Source organism: Chelonoidis abingdonii, chromosome 14 (assembly GCF_003597395.2).
Source record: "Chelonoidis abingdonii isolate Lonesome George chromosome 14, CheloAbing_2.0, whole genome shotgun sequence".
Classification (NCBI taxonomy): Eukaryota; Metazoa; Chordata; order Testudines; family Testudinidae; genus Chelonoidis; species Chelonoidis abingdonii.
This window is the reverse complement of record NC_133782.1, coordinates 4,010,532-4,028,991: the sequence shown is the minus strand read 5'-3', so window position 1 is coordinate 4,028,991 and position 18,460 is coordinate 4,010,532. Positions and strand designations below refer to the sequence as shown.

Below are 18,460 nucleotides of genomic sequence, written 5' to 3'. Positions count from 1 at the left end.
AATCCTGTCAGAGAGTGGTCTATGGAAGCTGCAGCATTGTGATGATTAAAACAACTGATGATGAACTAGGTGTGGTCATGCCATGGGAAAAAAAGGAGATGGGTTTGGTTGCTGTATTACTAGTGACAGTCAAATTAGTCACTGTCCCTAAGCACTTTTCTTTGGCTCAGCACTGCTTGTACAGTAGTACGCTGTCTGTGCTGGTTTCTATGGAAATTCCCCATATTTTGTCTTTTTTTTAACCTCCTTGTTTCCTTCTCTTTAGTTCCAGACAGTTTTGCATGCTGTTTTCTTATTAAGCCTGTGGGGGTGAGGGGGAGTAAAAAAGGATTACTCACTTCTCATAACTGTGGTTCTTCAAGATGTGTTTGTTGTTCATGTCCGTTCCAATCAGGTGTGTGCACGTGCACGATAGCTGGAAGATTTTTCCCTTAGCAGCATCCGGAGGGCTGGCCTGGGCGCCCCCTGAAGTCGCACCTTCATGGTGTTCAATATAGAGACCTGCCGACGCGCCACCCTTTCAGTTCCTTCTTGCCAGCTACACCAACAGAGGGGTAGGAGGGTGGGTATTGGAATGGACATGAAAAACATATCTCAAAGAACAACAGTTATGAGAAGTGAGTGCTCATTCATGTCCATTCCAATCAGATGACTCTCAAGCCAAGTTCAGGAGATGGGGTCAGAGTTGTCCATTGATTGGAGTACTGCTCTTCTGAAGGCCACATCATCTCCGGCCTGCTGGGTAATGGCAAAATGCGCGGCAAAAGGGTTGTCAGAGAAAAACAGCGTTTTTACTTTTTGGCTGGGTGCAGCAAAGTTAGATACTTTGTTATTTTTAGCAATTGCATGGAGGGAGAGAGCTAAACAGGCTTTTTTTTTTTTTTAGACAAACCATTACAGCAAGCATTTATACCATTTATTACAAACAATAATGTGCAACAGCTGCATTTTGTTTATACATAGGTCATTCTGATTTTTTTTTTTTAACCAATTTAACTATAGTCTACATTTCATACTTATTTGACTTAAGGCTGCAACAACTTTTCACACAGTTTTTTCCCCACTCATCTCACACAATTCTCGCTTCTACAAATTTTGCGTTATTAGGGTTACAGCTTAGCCTGACAATTGCTTACAGAGGGGACTGTTTGCATTGAAATGTCCTTTAAACTCCTGTCAGTTCTTTTTCTACTTTCACAGGGTGTATGGAGGACCACATTGCCGCGCTGCAGATTCCCTTGGTGGGAACCTGAGCCAGGAACACAGTAGATGAAGCCAGTGCCCTGGTAGAGTGCGCCGTGATTGGAGGTGTGGGAACAGGTCGACCCATGACAACATGTATTGGGATGAAACCAGCTGACCTTTCGTCCTGTCTGCCACTGCTACAAACAGCTGGACTGACTTTCTGAATGGTTTCATTTTCTCAGTGTAAAAGGCCAGTGCCCTGCGGACATCCAGAGAGTGGAGTCTCTGCTCTCTGCTGCTGGAATGAGGTTTAGGGTAGAAAATCTGATGGAAGATGTCCTGGTTGATGTGAAACAGAGACAATCTTCGGGAGGAAAGCAGGGTGAGGCCAGAGCTGAACCTTGTCCTTATAAGACATGGTGTAGGGAGCCTCTGATGTCCAGGCCCTGAGCACGGACACCCACCTGGTCGAGGTTATTGCTACCAGGAACGTGACCTTGTAAGAGAGGTAGAGCAGGAAGCAGGTTGCTACAGGCTCAAAAGGGGGCCCCATGAGCATAGAAAGGACCAAGTTGAGGTCCCAGGCAGGAACTGGTTGAAGGACATGAGGGCATAATCTATCGAACCCCTTAAGGAATCAGCTGACCATGAGGTTAGCAAACAGTGAGCAGCCCTGCTCGCCTGGGTGGAAGGCCAAGATGGCGGCTAAGTGCTCCTGTATAGAAGACAACTAGACCCTCCTGCTTCAGATGGAGGAGATCGTCCAGAATGTGTGGCACTGAAGCAAGCATCGGGGGTGACTGGCACTGCACCGACCAGACTTAAAATCTCTTCCACTTGGAAAGGTATGTGGCTCTCGTAGAGGGCTTCCTACTTCCAAGGAGGACCTGTCTAACCTGGTCTGAACAGGAAAGCTCCAACAAATTTAACTATGGAGCTTCCATGCCATAAGATGGAGTGACTGGAGGTTTGGATGTTGGAGACGTCCATGATCTTGTGTGAGAAGGTCTGGGGAAAGCAGCAAGGAAATCGGGGCTCCCACAGACATGTCTAGGAGGGATGTGTACCAGTGCTGATGGGGCCAGGCTGGTGCTATCAGTATGACGCAAGCTTGAACCCTGTGGATCTTGAGCAGCACCTAGTGAATGAGCAGTATCAGTGGTAAGGTGGATAGGAAAGAACCTCCCCAACAGAGGAGGAATGCATCCATGCTGGAATCTGGGATATGATTCTGAAAGGAGCAGAACTGCTGGCACTTCCTGTTGCGTCACACGGCAAAGAGGTCTATCGGGGAAACCCCCACCTCTGGAAGATTGAAATTGTGATGTCCGGGACCACTCGTGGCTGTGGAAGGAACTGCTGAGGTGGTCCGCCAGCTCATTCTGAACCCCGGGGAGGTATGAGGCCTGCAGGTGAATTGAATGTTCTGCACAGAAGTCCCACAGCATGAAGGCTTCTTGGCACAAGGGAGAGGCACATGCACTTCCCCCACCCCCCGTTTGTTGATACAGAACATTGCTGTTGTATTGTTCATCATGACTGATACACATTGCCCGGTTACGTAAGGACAGAATGTCTGACATGCTAGGTGCACCGCTCTCAGTCTTCTGACATTGATGTGGAGACACAGATCTGCTTGCGACCAGAGGCCTTGAGTTCTGCGGTCTCCCAGATGAGCTCCCCAGCCCAAGTCTGATGCATCCGTCACCAACGACAGAGATGGCTGTGAGGCAGCAAAGGGAATCTCTGAGTACACCTGCTGAGCGTCAATCCACCACCGGAGGGAGTTGAGGACTGGGCGAAGCAGGGTCACGATTCTGTCCAAGCTGTCCCGGGCTGGGCGATACACTGACGTGAGCCACGACTAGAGAAGTCGAAGCCTGAGTCTGCATCACGTAGGTAAAGGCTGCCATGTGCCTGAGAAGTTTCAGGCAGTTTTTCACTGTAGTGGTGGGGAACTGCATGATGCCTCGGATTAAGTCACTGAGGGCCTGAAACCTTACCTGTGGCAGGTATGCTCTGACTTGGGTCAAGTCCAGTACTGCCCTTATGAACTCTATCCTCTGGACAGGAGAGTCGATTTTACTTCATTTAGGAGTAGACCCAGGCTCTAGAAGGTGGCTCTGATAAATGTGACCTGAGATTCCAGTTGGTCCTGAAGCAGCTTTTGATCAGCCAGTCGTCTAAGCACGGGAACACATGTACCTGGTGCCTCCACAAGAACGCGGCGATGACTGCCATGCATTTGGTGAATACGCAAGGTGCTGCTGACAGGCCGAACGGGAAGACAGTAAACTGGTAGTGGGTACCACTGACGACAAACCTGAGGTACTTCCTGTAGGGCTGAGTGATTGCAATGTAAAAGTATGTGTCCTTCAAGTCGAGGGTGGCATACCAATCTGCTGGATGTAGTGAGGGGATGATGGAGGCCAAGGAGACCATGCAGATCTTGAGTTTCTTCACGAACCTGTTGAGTTCTCGAAGGTCCAGGATAGGCCTGAGACCGCCACTGGGATTCAGTATTAGGAAATACTGGGAATAGAAGCCCTCACCCTTGTGCTCCACAGGAACCTCCTTCACTGTCCCAAGCGATAGGAGCAACTGCACCTCCTGGATTTGTAGATGCTTGTGAGAAGAGTCCCTGAAGAGGTACAGGAAATGGGGGTGGAAGGGCGGGAAGGTCAAGAATTGAATGGAGTATCCCCTCTCTACCGTGCCGAGCTCCCAGAGGTCCAAAGTGATACAGGATTGTGCACGGTAGAAAGGGGATAGTCAGGAGGAAGAGGTAAGGCAGGGTAGATCCAGTTTCTGATTTGGTGCGCCATCCTCGACCGCACCTTCAAAAGGCCGGTTTAGGGTCAGAGGGCAGCCTGAGGATAGGTGTTGCCTCCTCCTGCTAGTCCTATTCCTCCTCTGAGAACCATCCTGTTGGTTCTGCTGATGGAATCTCGGAGGAGGCTATGGTCGTAAGTGTCTCTGCTGTGTGGCAAGAGCGTGCAGACCCAAGGACTTAACGGTGCCTTGTGAATCTTTCAAGCTGTGCAGCCTCTAGTCTGTCTTTTCAGAAAAAAGAGCATCACCCTCAAATGGGAGGTCCTGAATAGTTTGATGGACCTCATAAGGGAGCCCCGAGACTTGGAGCCAGGAGCCCCTACTCATGGCTACCCCAGTTGCCATGACCCTAGTGGCAGCACCAGCATTGTCCAATGCAGCCTGGAGGGAAACCTGGGATATTAGCTTCCCCTCCTCCACCAATGCCAAGAACTCGGTTCAGGAGTCCAACGGGAAGAGTTCCATAAATTTGGCCATCGCTGCTCAGATGTTGAACGAGTACCTGCTGACAATGGCCTGTCAGTTAGAAATACGGAGCAGCAGACCCCCTGTAGAATAGACCTTTCTCCCAACAAGGTCTAGACACTTAAGCCTCCCTGTTTTTTGGGGAGGGCCCTTGGAAGCCCTGTCTCTCATGCTGGTTAGCAGCGTCCACAACAAGAGGGTCAGGGAGTTGGTGGGAGGGAGTATAAAGGTTCATACCTTCTGGAGGACATGAATAACGCCTCCCATTGCGCTTGGCAGTGGGTGACAAGGAAGCTGGAGTCTGCCATAGAGTCTTGGTGGTGTCTACAATGGTTTTAGTAAGTGGAAGGGGAATAGGGAAAAGTCCTGAGGGTGCGAGGATGTCCACCATGGGATCAGCCTTCTCTACCACTTCCTTGGCCTTAATGCCCAGACCCTGAGCAGCCCTGGGCAGCAACTGCTGCAGCACCCTGTTGTCCTCAAGCGCCAGGGCCACAGCTGTAACCCCCAATGCTTCATCCAGTGACGAAGAGGAGAAAGCTTTTATAATGAGCGGATGCTCCCTGCCATCCTCCTCCAGCGGGTCCTGAGACTCTCAGGGCAGCGTTGGTGCTAGTGGTGTGCCAGACGGTGCCAGAGCTGCAGACACCGGACCAAGAGTTGACACCATCATCAGTAAGATGGGAGGAACCACTGATGGAGCCAATGCCAATCCACTCGCAGGTGCTGATGAAGGCGGAGGGCCCTCTGCACCGGGGCCATCAGTGCCTGTATTGTAGTCAATGTTGACAACGGTGCCAGCACGGAAGATGGACACAAGGACGCTGCCGAGGTCAGTGCCAAGGTCGGTGCTGGAGTCGACGACGGTGCCACTGTCAGAGGCGTTGGGGTGTGGGCAGGTGCTGAGGGCAGATGCATAGCTGATGGCAGGACAAAGGTGGCTGAGGCCACAGAAGACGTTGCAGAGCAGTGACCTTGGATTCCTCCCTGTCCTTGGTGAAAGGCCCAGAGGGTCCAAAAGGGCCACTGAGGTGAGTTCTGCCATTGCAGAGGCCATTTCTGGGGCTCCCTCCTGTCTCTCCTGGACCTTGATCTGTGGCTCCTGCTTCTCCTGGAGCAATAGGAGTCAGACTCTGAGGCCTGGTCTACACTATGCGTTTATACTGATTTTAGCAGAGTTAAACCGATTTAATGCTGCACCCGTCCAGACAACGAGGCCCTTTATATCAATATAAAGGGCTCTTTAAACCGGTTTCTGTACTCCTCCCCAACGAGAGGAGTAGCACTGAAATCGGTATTACCGTATTAGATTAGGGTTAGCGTGGCAGCAAATCGAGAGTATTGGCCTCTGGGCGGTATCCCACAGTGCACCACTGTGACCGCTCTGGACAGCAATCTGAACTCGGATGCAGTGGCCAGATAGACAGGAAAAGCCCCACAAACTTTAGAATTTCATTTCCTGTTTGGCCAGTGTGGAGAGCTCACCAACACAGATGACCACGCAGAGCTCATCAGCACAGGTAACAATGCAGTCTCCTGAGAATTGAAAAAGAGCTCCAGCATGGACCGCCCCCGGGAGGTACTGGATCTGATCGCTATATGGGGAGAGGATTCTGTGCTAACAGAACTCCGTTCCAAAAGACGAAATGAAAAAACCATCTGAAAAAATTTCCAAGGCTATAATGGAGAAAGGCCACACCAGGGACTCAGTGCAGTGCAGAGTGAAAGTTAAGGAGCTCAGACAAGCCCACCAGAAAACCAAAGAAGCAAACGGAAGGTCCGGGGCAGGGCCGAAAACATGCCGCTTCTACGCTGAGCTGCATGCAGTTCTAGGGGGGTCCGCCACCACTACCCCACTCTTGTCCGTGGATTCCGAGGTGGGGGTGGTAATCTCAGCCATGGCTGAAGATTCTGCAGACGGGGAAGATGAGGAGGAGGAAGAGGAGGACAAACTTGCAGAGAGCACACAGCACTCTGTTCTCCCCAACAGCCAGAACTTTTTCTCACCCAGACGGAATTACCCTCCCAGTCCTCCCAAGCCACTAGCCCAGACAATGAAGCCATGGAAGCGACCTCTGGTGAGTGTACCTTTGTAAATATAAAACATGGTTTAAAAGCAAGCGATTAATTTGCCCTGAGGACTTGGGATGCATTCGCGGCCAGTACAGTTACTGGAAAAGTCTGTTAACATGTCTGGGGATGGAGCAGAAATCCCAGGGACATCTCCATGAAGCTCTCCTGGAGGTACTCCAAAAAGCCTTTGCAGAAGGTTTCTGGGCAGGGCAGCCTTATTCCGTCCTCCATGGTAGGACACTTGACCACGCCATGCATGTAGCAAGTAATCTGGTATCATTGCATGACAAAGCCTAGCTGCGTATGGTCCGGTGTTTGCTGGCATTCAAGCAACATCTGTTCTTTATCTCGCTGTGTTATCCTCAGGAGAGTGATATCGTTCATGGTACCTGGTTGAAATACAGGAATTTAATTAAGGGGGGACAGAGATGGTTGGGCTGTTTGCCTGTGCTTAAAAGAAATCCTTCCCTGCATTTAGCCAAGCAGAGGGGAGGGGGTGATTGGCAGCTGAGCTTTTTTCGCGTTTGGCTAGCTGGGATCTTCCCTGCTACGAGCCACGCGGTGGGGGACGGTGGCTAGCAGTGGCTAGATCGTTCCATGATACCCAGCCACGGTGGGGGAGGGGTAAAGCGATCATCCCAGAGAATTGGATGGGGGTGGTTTCTGGTGCTGCACGTTAACAGGAAAGAAGCAGCACTTCAACGGGCTTTGCTTGCTATTTGGGAAAGAGGGCGCTGGATATATGAAGGCTGCAGAAGCCGAAAGACAATGGCTTACCATGGCCGCATGCAAGCCGAATTCTGCTGCCCGGACCTGCGTCTGTGATCTCTAACACCAAAGCCGCAGGCACTCATATTAAGATGCAAAATGCGACCTGTAGTGAGATCACATGTGCTATGTAAGGTGAATAGTGTTGTTCACCGTGAAAGAGTATAACCGTTGTTCTGTAAAATGTATCTTTTTAAATACTTCTCTCCCTTTTTTCCCTCCTCCTGCAGCTGCAAATTTTTCAAGTCTCTCCTCCATCCCGAAGGCTATCTCAGATAAGGCAGCGGAAAAAAAAGAACGACGCGAGACTAAATGTTCTCGAAATCATGGAAGTGACCCGCAATGAAAGAGCTCATCTGAATGAGTGGAAGGACGTGGTATCAAAGTACAGGAAAGATGCCAGTGAACGTGAGGACAGGAGGGACCAATGTGAGGATAGGAGGGAACGACTCAAGAGAGAAGATGGTGGCAGGAAGATCAGGAGGCATGGATGCAACTCTGGGGCTGCTGCGTGATCAAACGGACATGCTCCGGCGTCTGGTGGAGCTTCAGGAACAGCAAGCAGGATCACAGAGTGCCGCTGCAGCCCCTGTATAACCACCCTCCCCCCTCACCATGTTCCTTAGCCTCCTTCCATAGATGACTAAGAACGCGTGGAGGGACGGCTTCGTTGCACCCGTCCCACTCACCCCCATGGACAGCCCAACCAGAAAGAGCATGCAATTAACTATTGAAATATTTTTAGTGGCCTTTTCCTTCCTCCTATCCTCCCCAAACACCACCCGGATACCTTTTCAGTTCTCTCCTCTTTTTATAAGACTTTAATAAAGAATACATGATTTTTAAACGTAGTGCTTTGATTTCCGTTCAGCACTCGTATATTGAAGGGGAGGGTGGGTGCTTACAGGGAATGAGTCAATCAAGGGGGAGAGGGGTTCATCAAGGGGAAACATAACCACAACAGTCCACAGTACCTGGCCTTGAGGAAAACTCGTTTTCAAAAGGTTCTCTGATGTGCACCGCTTTGGTGTGCTCTTCCTTAATCGCTGCTGGTGTCTGGCTGTGCGTAATCAGGCGGCCAGTGATTTGCACTCAAGCCCCCGTCCCACTATAAAGGTCTCTCCTTACTCTCACAGGAGATTGTGGAGCACACAGCAAACAGCAATATAACAAAGGGGACATTGGTTTGGCTGAGGTCTCAGCGATGTCAGTAATGGTGCACCCAGGCGCGCCTTTAAACAGCCAAAATGCATTCTACCACATTCTGCATTTGTTCAGCCTTGCTATTGAAGTCTTCCTGACCATGTCCAGGGCTGCCATGTAATATGGCTTCATGAAGCCATGGCATCAAGGGTAAGGCTGGGTCCACCAGATAACTACAGGCATTTCAACATCCCCAACTGTTATTTTCTGTCTGGGAAGTAAATCCATTGCTGCACCGTTTAAAAGAGTAGTGTTCTGAAGACGCGAGCGTCATGGAACTCCTGGCCATCCCACGTGATGATTGTGAAACGTCCTTTGTGATCCACCAGTGCTTTGGCAGCACTATTGAAAAGTACCCCTGTGTTACGTTACTGGTGCCCTGGTTGCTCCGGTGCAAGATAGGGAATGGGTCCATCTAATCGCCCACCGGTTAGGGAATCCATTTTGAAGCAAAGCATCCACTAATGACGCTGCAACTTCATTCCCGGGTCATAACCTTTCGTAGCAGAGCTTTAATATGCTTTGCTACTTGCATACAGTAGCCCCACGTAGATTTTCCCACTCCATATGATTCCCTGACTGACTGGGATAGCTGTCTGGCGTTGCAAGCTTCCGAAGGGCCATTGTCCACTCGCTTTTCAGCTGTGAGGGCTTGCTCTCATCTTGGGTATTCTGGCGTTTCAAGGCAGAGGGAAAGGCAAAGTCACAAAGTTCCATAAAGGCCCTATGCATGCGAAAGTTTCGCAGCCATGCGAATCGTCCCAAACCTGCAAAAACTATGCAGTCCCACCAGTCTGTGTTTGTTCCTGGGCCCAAAATCGGCATTCAATGGCTTAGAACCTGCCCATTACCAGCAGGATCTCCGAAGTGCAGGGGGCCCACGGTTTGATGAGAATTCCTATGTCCTGTCCTCATAACTCTCGTCGCTGCTCTGCCGTAGCCGCCGCCTCCTCGCCTGGTTTTGCAGCTCTGGTTCAGCACAGACTGCACAAGGTGTTTACAAACGTCCACAACTGCGGTCTTGATCCTGAGCAGGGTCCATGCTTGCTGTGCATATGGCTTTTGCACAGTTCACCCAGGAAAAAAGGCGCGAAACGGTTGTTGTCTGCTTGCGCTGCTTTCACGGAGGGAGGGATAAGGCTGTATCCAGAACCACCCACGACAATGTTTTTTTCCCCATCAGGCAATGGGATTTCAACCCAGAATTCCAAGGGGCGGAGGAGACTGCGGGAACTATGGGATAGCTACGGAATAGCTACCCACAGTGCAACGCTCCGGAAATTGACACTAGCCTCGGTACATGGACACAAACCGCCAAATTAATGTGCTTAGTGTGGCGTGCACTTGACTTTATACTATCTGTTTTACAAAACCGGTTTATGTAAAATCGGAATAATCCCTACTGTAGACATATCCTCTGACTCTGAGGTCTCAGACGGAAGATCACAAAGGAGCCAAGCCTCAGTGCCTTGAGCATTGAGAGCTTGGGCAGCGGGTAGGCTCTCTGTCTGAGTGAACCAGTGCTGAGGGACATGGAGAGGGGGAGTGCCTCGACATCATACCTGGCTTCCCTCTGGACTGCACCAGGGGGCGGGAGGGGTGTCTGCCAGCATTGAAGGTTCTTCCTTCCTGGGAGGCGAGAAGGACCCCATAAGGTGCAGGAGGTCCTGAGCAGCTTGGTAAGCTTCTGGAGTTGAAGGGAGCTGTAGCTGCGACTGAGAGGGGGGCTGGACTCAACTGCCTTACTTGAGAAGGCGTTCACATGGCTCCAGAGCAGCTGTCTGGCTTCCTTTTCTTCTAAGGCACCAGCCAGTGGGGTCAGTGCCTGCTTTCAGCTGGGCCTCGTGAGGTGCCTGTCAGTGCCAGCTGTTTTGGGACAAGTCCTTTCTTGGGGCCGAGCTTGACAATGGTGCCGAGGTGCTCCACGTCGAGGACAAAGCATTAGGAGCCAAGTCCCCTGAGCCTAGGTTGGAGTGGGGGCATAGGGCTGCCTCCATGAGGATCACCATAAGCCACTGTTGCCTTCCTTTAAGAGTTCTGGGGCAGAACTCGGAGCAGATCTTACAGTGATCCTTTTGGTAGCCTTCCTCTAGGCACCGTAAACACAATGAGTGTGGATCACTCTTTGAATGCCCTTCGCGCAGGCCATAGAGTTTTTAAACCCCAGGGACCATGGCATCCACAGCTACTGGGAGGCGGGATGGATGAAGGAAACCACTAAGAACTCTAATATAAAGAAGACACTACCGTAACTATATACAATGACTACAGAACGCGCTTGCTAAGCAAGGGCTAAGGGAAGTTCCAGCCAACTGTCACTGGTGATAAGAAGGAACTGAAGGGGTGGTGGGTCGCTCTATATTGAACGCCATGAAGGCGCAACCCCAGGGGGTGCACAGTCCGGCCCGCCAGATGCTGCTAAGGGAAAAAATTCTTCCATCCATCGTGCACATACACACCTGATTGGAATGGACATGAACAAGCACTCGAAGAACAATTATTACTACAGTCTGATGCAATTACCCTTGAGAAATCGCAGGAATTACACCAAACACTGTATGCACAATTTACTCCACACAACACACTGTGGAAAGGAAAAAACTCAGTGGTATCTTACATCAACATAAACTTAAATGGTAGGCCAACTAACTTTCTTGGACTAGCAACACACTGTCATAGGACTGTATATTGTCACCCATCATTGTAGTATCTGAGTGCCTTCCACATATAATCAACAGCAACAGCGAACTTCATGGAATCTCTGGCATGTTTCCTTTTATGTGGTAACAACTCTTCTATGGGCAGTGGTTTTGGTTTACTGATTATCACCAAAAAGGCCACACCTGCCCCGGTTAAACCCAAACAAAAGCAGTCTTAACCAGGGGAATATAGATATAAAGTTGAACTTAAAATGGATGAAAGAGTATCAGGATATAATTGCTTTGAATATTTTGGAAAGGTAATTAAAATAGGAAAATATGTATGATATGCAGAAAAACTTCTCCCTCAGCCCAGAAACTTTAAAGACTCATTCACAGAGGTGAATACGATGGTGCCAAAACAACTGTGCCACTCTGTTAGGTAAATAACTTTCTTGTAAAGAACTGATAAATATATAAAGCACTTAAAGCACGAAACTACTTCTTAAAGTTCTACAAACAGGTTTTTAAGAAAAAAAATGACATTACAGAATAGAAACAGAACAAAAGGGGAAACCGTAAAATCAGGTCTTCAGTTTTCTAGGTAACAACACTTATGTTTCTTTTTTTCCCCAGCACAGAAATTCTCTGCTTTTTTCCAGTTTGGCTAAGCACAAACCGAAATGTAGAAGCAGCATAACATTTCTCGATAACCTCACCTTCTGCTGCTTCCTGTTACTAATTAGAAGCCTGTTTATCTAAGAAGTGAACTTTGCAGATCACTTTTTCCACAAGGACTCTCCTTTAAACAGAACTCAGACACTGATACCTGAGACTTCACAGCAGTATTTAAACAAAGAGCTGATTACCTTTTTTCATAGGTAGAGCTGAGCAGACCTCCGTCTGGTCCCTTGGGAATTATCCCCACCCAGATCTGGTGTTTATCAATAACATGTGGATTTTCCAAGCAAACAGGGAAAGGACTGAGGAAACAGGAGAGAGAAGATCTCTAATGTAAGAACATAAGAATGGCCATACTGGGTCAGACCAAAGGTCCATCTAGCTGAGTCTTCCAACAGTGCCCAATGCCAGGTGCCCCAGAGGGAATGAACAGAATAAGTAATCATCAGGTGATCTCGCTAATACCCATTGATAGACCGATCCTCCAGGAATTTATCTAGCTCTTTTTTGAACCCTGTTAGTCTTGGCCTTCACAACATCCTCTGGCAAAGAGTTCCACAGGTTGGCTGTGTGTTGTGTGAAAAAAATACTTCCTTTTTTTTGTTTTAAACCTGCTGCCTTTTAATTTCACTTGGTGACCACCAGTCTTTGTATTATGAGAAGTAAATAACACTTCCTTATTTACCTTCTCCACACCAGTCATGATTTTATAGACCTCTATCATATTCCCCCTTAGTCGTCTCTTTTCCAAGCCAAAAAGTCCCAGTCTTATTACTCTCTCCTCATACAGAAGTTGTTCCATACCCCTAATAATTTTTATGGCCCTTTCCTGAACCTTTTCCAATTCCAATACATCTTTTTTGAGATGGGGCAACTACATCTGCACGCACCATGGATTTATATAGAGGCAATATATCTTCTGTCTTACTATCTATCCTTTTCTTAATGATTCTTAACATTCTGTTCCCTTTGACTGCTGCTGCACATTGAGTGGATGTTTTTATAGAACTATCCACGACTCCAAGATCTCTTTCTTGAGTGGTAACAGTTCATTTAGACCCATCATTTTATAATTATAGTTGGGATTATGTTTTACCAATATGCATTACTTTGCATCCTCCTCCTACCAGTTCTAAGCCGTTATTTCATTTCCAACTCCAAGCATTCAAAAATCATGAGATAAGACCCATTAGATTGGCTTACAAACAGTAAATAATGCCATCTAAAGACTTTATTTGCACAGAAAAAAAATGAACTTACATCTGCATTTCCATGGTGAAGGAGGAGAGTGGGGAGAGGGTCCCACTAGTGAGAATGATTGTCCGGACTCCCTGACGGACCAGCTCATGCATGCTGTACCCGGGGCTGAAACACCAATAGCTCAAGACCTTTCCTGTATCAAACAGAAAATAAAACACTAAGAACTGAGGTCTGTTTATACAGTGGAGACCATATATCTGAGCTGCTCGTGGTGTAAACCAGAATTTGAGGTTCTATAACTGGATAGGGGCACAAACCAAGAACCTAGTGCTAAGCTTTCATACCTGTTTAGAGGTGTCTGGACATGGGGTTTGTGGTTCAGCTTGTCTTTGAACTTAAGTCTGACAATTCAAAACAAGGTTGAAAGGTCAACACCCACCCAACTTTCAGTAGTTTCTAATTTCAACAAGAGACTGTTGTCATCCTCAAACACACAGTCTACTAAGGACGACTGTGCCAGTCACAGTAACCAAGGTTAATGGTGTCGCACCAGGCACCATGTATAGAGAAGTTCCCAGACCTGGTTCAATCCTATGAATCCACGAATCTCTGGGGCATCCCCACAGGCAGCATCAGGTAGGGTCAAGATGTGCACCCCTTCATATGTTGATGGAGAGTGAGAGCACAGTGTGCAGGGGTGTTTTTATCCATCCTGGCAATATGGTTGAAAAGCACGTAATATCACTTTTGAATAATGAACACCACTTTTGAATATAAGGAGTGACTGAAGGAAGGCCTGAGACTGTGGAGGAGCCCAAATACATCACCCACTACAGATCCCTTACACTAGGCTCTCCTGGTCCAAATACAGCAATTGTTACTTCTGTAGGGGAACTAACTGAAAGCTTCTTCCAACCCTGATCAAGCTATGCTTCTCAAGTAAGACACTAAGTACTCATCATTAGAGGCGGGAAAATTATTTTAAACCAATGTTTTATTCTCCACATTCCGTCCCACACAGCCCTTTGGGCAAACACACCCAGGAGATACTGAACCCTTGGAGATTTATATTCAGAGACTATGAGCAAACCTCTTCACTACACACCAAAACTGGTGCAAATAAGCATGTTGGAGGCAGTCTCTAATTGGACCTGTATTTGGATAGGTCTGGGAGAGTGCCCACACAAGGTGAGTAGACACACAAGCAAGGAGCACAGGTAATCCCAGGTAATGAGGATGTTGAGGGTGAGTGTGGGAGGCTCAGAGAGAGGAAATACTCCCGTCCAACTCATAAACCCACCCCTGAAACATCCTCTCTCTCTGAACATGCAGAGGGCTTTCAGAGTGTCGATTCCATGGATTCTGGAGGAGCCAGGATTGGACCACAACAGCTACAGCATGTGGTTCCTCCACTGGTTGTGACTTTTTGAGCATATGGGTAGCCCAAAGCGAGAATTTAGCCCAAGGTGCTGAACTCTTCTTAGTGAGTTGAGCCAAGACAGATACCCATAAAATCCACTGAAAAGCAGCACTTTTCAGGCATCTGACATCATTCCTACAGACTATCCTAACAGAAGCATTACAGCACCTATGTGAGGAAATATTTGCTTTTGGCTATTTTTGTCATCCGTGGGATTTGTATATGTTGTAAGTCTACTAACTAGCTTGTCATGAAGTAATTTTCTTGTTTTGAAGAAGAAATAAAGAAAATATTTTGTCCTTGGTAAATTGTGGAAGATTTTCATGACAATTTTGCAAGGCTGATGTATAAAGAACACCCAAACAACATAAAAAAACAAAACAAAACCAAAACAAACTGCGCTGTTTGCTCCGCTTCCCCTTTCCCCACCCCCCGATAATGAAATTTGTCCAGGAGAATTCCTGTAATAGAAAACTAAGATTACACAATATCCGAAGAAAACAAAACATGCAAGTTATCAGAGAACTATGCTTACATTTAGAACTGACATCACTAAAGTCAACACTTATTTCACTGAAATACTTAGAAGAGGAGGTCCAAAACAACAGTTGAAGTGCTATGACTACTGATATTCCTAAAAATAAGTTGTTTTGGCCTCAAGATGAATATTTTTACATGGAAAAAACAAACAGCTTCCAGTATATTTAAGTGCCAAAATTATGAAACCAGATACCAACAAACAAAACAAAATAAACTCTTAAGGCATGTCTACACTGGAAATAGAGGTGTAACTTCCATTTCAAGGAAACGTGTCTTAGCGCTACTCAAGCCAGTGCACTAAAAATAGTCGGGGGGGGGGGGGGGGGGGAAACAGGCTAGCTACCCAGAGTACATTTCCATCTGTGATCCTAGGTACGTACTTGTGCGGCTACCCCTCCCACAGCTCATGCTGCTAAGGCTACACTTCTAATTTTAGCTCACTAGCCCTAATCAAGCAAGTGTGCGTATGTTTCCTTGAGCTGGAAATGACATTTTCCAATCTCACCACAGATGTATCCTTAGAGAGGCCTCCAGACAACCAAATTATTTCCTTCTAGCACCATCTTCCATAGGAAATTTAAGTACAGGGACCCTAACATAACTTCTGAACCTTAATGCTCTAACCAGAGATTGTCATAAGGTCTGCTTTTTTGCCCTGATTAACAGATTATTTTTTTTAGGGAGATTATTTCCTCACTAAATTCAACTTGGAGCAGGTTTAGTGGCTTGGGGAAAAGCCTTAAGTGCAGAGAGAAACTTGGCTTCTGAATTCTGTGTTTCATTCTGCTGCAGGGTTATACGGAGATGGTGCCAGATAGAAGATGTAAGGAGCAGTACTAAAACAACAGGAGAAAACCCTAATTAATCATGAAAGGCTCAAAATTTACAATTAAGGCAGAAGCTCCACCATGACAGCACCCAGTTGTGCTTAAGTACGGAGGTCTCACAATAGGGTTACCTAACAGAGCACATCGATGCTGTGACATTGCTAACTGGCATGGGATCTCTGGTAAAATAAACATGGGAGATTTAATTTGAAAGGGTAATCTTTCTGGGACATTGCAAGAGCCTAATGATAGGGGCTTAGAATGAGACAACCAATTACAGCTCCACAGCCAGAACTGAAAGGTTTGTACTGAGATAACAACTCAGAACACTGATAGGTATGTTACCCCTGCAATTAAAAACCCACAGCTAGCCTAAGCCAGCTGACTCAGACTCAAGCTCAGGGGCTGTTTAACTGCAGTGTAGACATTTGGGCTTGGGCTGGAGCCCAGAGTCTAAGATCCTATGAGGATTCCAGAATTCAGGCTGCAGCCCAATAATCTGTACATTGCAATTAAACAGCTGCTTAGCCTGAATCCACATCAGCTGTCATGGGTCAGCCGGGCGGGTTTAACTGCAGTGTAGACATATTCTATATAAACACTAACTTATTCTTAGAAAGAGTTTTACATAGAAAGAGGCCAAAGTGTTGCCTTCTATTTGTTACATCAAAAATGTGTCCACTCAGTAAGCTTGCAAACCCAGTTCTATGTGTTTGTGCCCATGCAGAAGATGCCCCTGTAATGTGCTACCATTGCCACTTAGAGAAACCACAACTCTACCTGACCTGCTGTTTATAACCAGGCTTTACAAAGAAGGACAGTGACTATAATTCAGAACCTTCAAGACTCATTGAGCAGCAGTTTATGCTACAAAGACAGTTAAAAGACAAATAACTGCACTGGCTTGCAAAGATTCCAAGGAGCCTATTAACCTCACACCTTATTGGCTCCTGATGTTGTCTTACAAAGCTAGTGCTGCAGTCTCAATCAACCTTTTAACACCAGAAAAGCATGCAACAAAGAAGACTAAAGGCAAGAGAAAAACTGCAGTATTTCCCTCCAACCCCCATGGGTACTTTTTCCTCTTAGGGCTAGTCACCACAGTTTTGTATAGGTATAACTATTTCAGTTAAGGGATTGATTTTTTAAAAATAGTTATAACCTGTGCAACCTCTAGCAAGGACAGTGCTATATGCCAATATAGCTTATTCCCATTCCTATACAGGAACAGATGTACTGGTATTAAATATCTATGAAGTGATATAACTGTGTCCACACTATAGGGGTTATATCAATTTAACTGATTTAATACAGTTAAAGCAGTGCAATCTGTGTTCAGGCAAGCCCATAAAGTTTCCTATGGAGCTACTCTGTTTTGCCTTCCCATTAAGCATAGCCATTTTGACTTTCAAGGAAGATGAGGTGGAGCTTCATGCACAGCCCTGCGATGGCACTCCCTAACCTGCCAGAGAGCTCCCTGTTGAGTGACATGAGACAATGCAGACTGAAATGCTTGCTGTACTAGCATTTTCAACCACTGGGACAGTTTCCAATATTTAAGTCAGAGAAGGCCTTGTTAACTGGCTTTTGTATTAACCTCCCATCACAACCCACTCCTGCACCTTCTTTTTTTGTTACTGATGAACTCCATAGGTCTGTCCTCTGCTTTTTTTTCTGATTACTGGTATCCATATGAATGTGCACCTGTGGAAAAAATAGGTACATGACAACACCTTCCCAAAGACTGCTGCAGAAATCAGATATATCTGCACCCCTTGAAGCTGTGGTCTGGCCCTGGATAATTGAGGTTTACCAGCAGTTCTTATAATGCTTACAGTGTTTGGCATTTGCCGTTCCTCATTTCTGCTCCCCACTCCCACTCACCCCCCCAAAAACCCAGCAAGGAACACACCACCACTCAAATTGCAATTTTGAACCAATTTGTTAGAGCAGGATTTCCTGGGCTGCATAAAGAAAAGGCAAATAATACAATTATTTAGTATGGACTTGTTACCTCCGATTAGAATGCAGTGTACAGAGTTACAAGAAGAAGATTATTAGAAGGAAATGCTGTATATAGGGCAACAAAAATATTAAGTCTTGAGAATAAAATTTCTGAGAGGAAAGACTGGCTTTTCTTCATTTGAGGTGAAAAGTGATCCTATCTCAGATGATTTAAAAATGATGAAAGCAAAGGAAAAAGCTAAAAGAAAATGTTCACATAGGTAATGAGTTCAAAAACTACCAGGCAATCTAAAAATTAGCAGTTTGGAGTTAAGGAGGAACACCAGTAGAATAATTTCAAATGTGGGGTAAACCCATGGAGTAAACTGTCAGGGAAAGTGATTGATGCTAAGAGTATGCATAATAGACATTCTTTCTGGGGAAGGAAAGGACTGAGGGGGGTCTGTTAAAAATGCAAGAAGGCAGGGCTAATATCAGCCAAAAGAGGGCGGGTTTATTGGGCTAGAATTTCTTCCCCAGCCCTACCATTTTAATGTCATGCACCCCAAAGGAGTCTGTAGGACAGAGAATGCAGGTGGGAAAGGGGCCTGGGAGTTGCGTGCTACAATTAAAAAGTAATGCCAGACAACAGGGAGGGAAAGTATTGATGTCTGTAATCCTCA

The 18,460-nt window shown here is 46.8% G+C and overlaps 1 protein-coding gene across 4 annotated transcripts in view; it reads right to left on the bottom strand.

The window, feature by feature from the left end:
- RTEL1 (regulator of telomere elongation helicase 1) overlaps positions 1-18,460 on the bottom strand; it is a 118,728-nt gene that overhangs the window by 69,072 nt on the left and 31,196 nt on the right. For all 4 annotated transcript variants that reach the window (XM_075072174.1, XM_032766496.2, XM_032766500.2 and 1 more), the window contains exons 16-18: positions 17,456-17,537; positions 13,107-13,239; positions 12,035-12,148 (exon numbers count right to left, since the gene is read on the bottom strand). In XM_075072174.1, the coding sequence (XP_074928275.1) occupies positions 12,035-12,148; positions 13,107-13,239; positions 17,456-17,537 (329 nt within the window). The remainder of the gene's footprint in view (positions 1-12,034; positions 12,149-13,106; positions 13,240-17,455; positions 17,538-18,460) is intronic.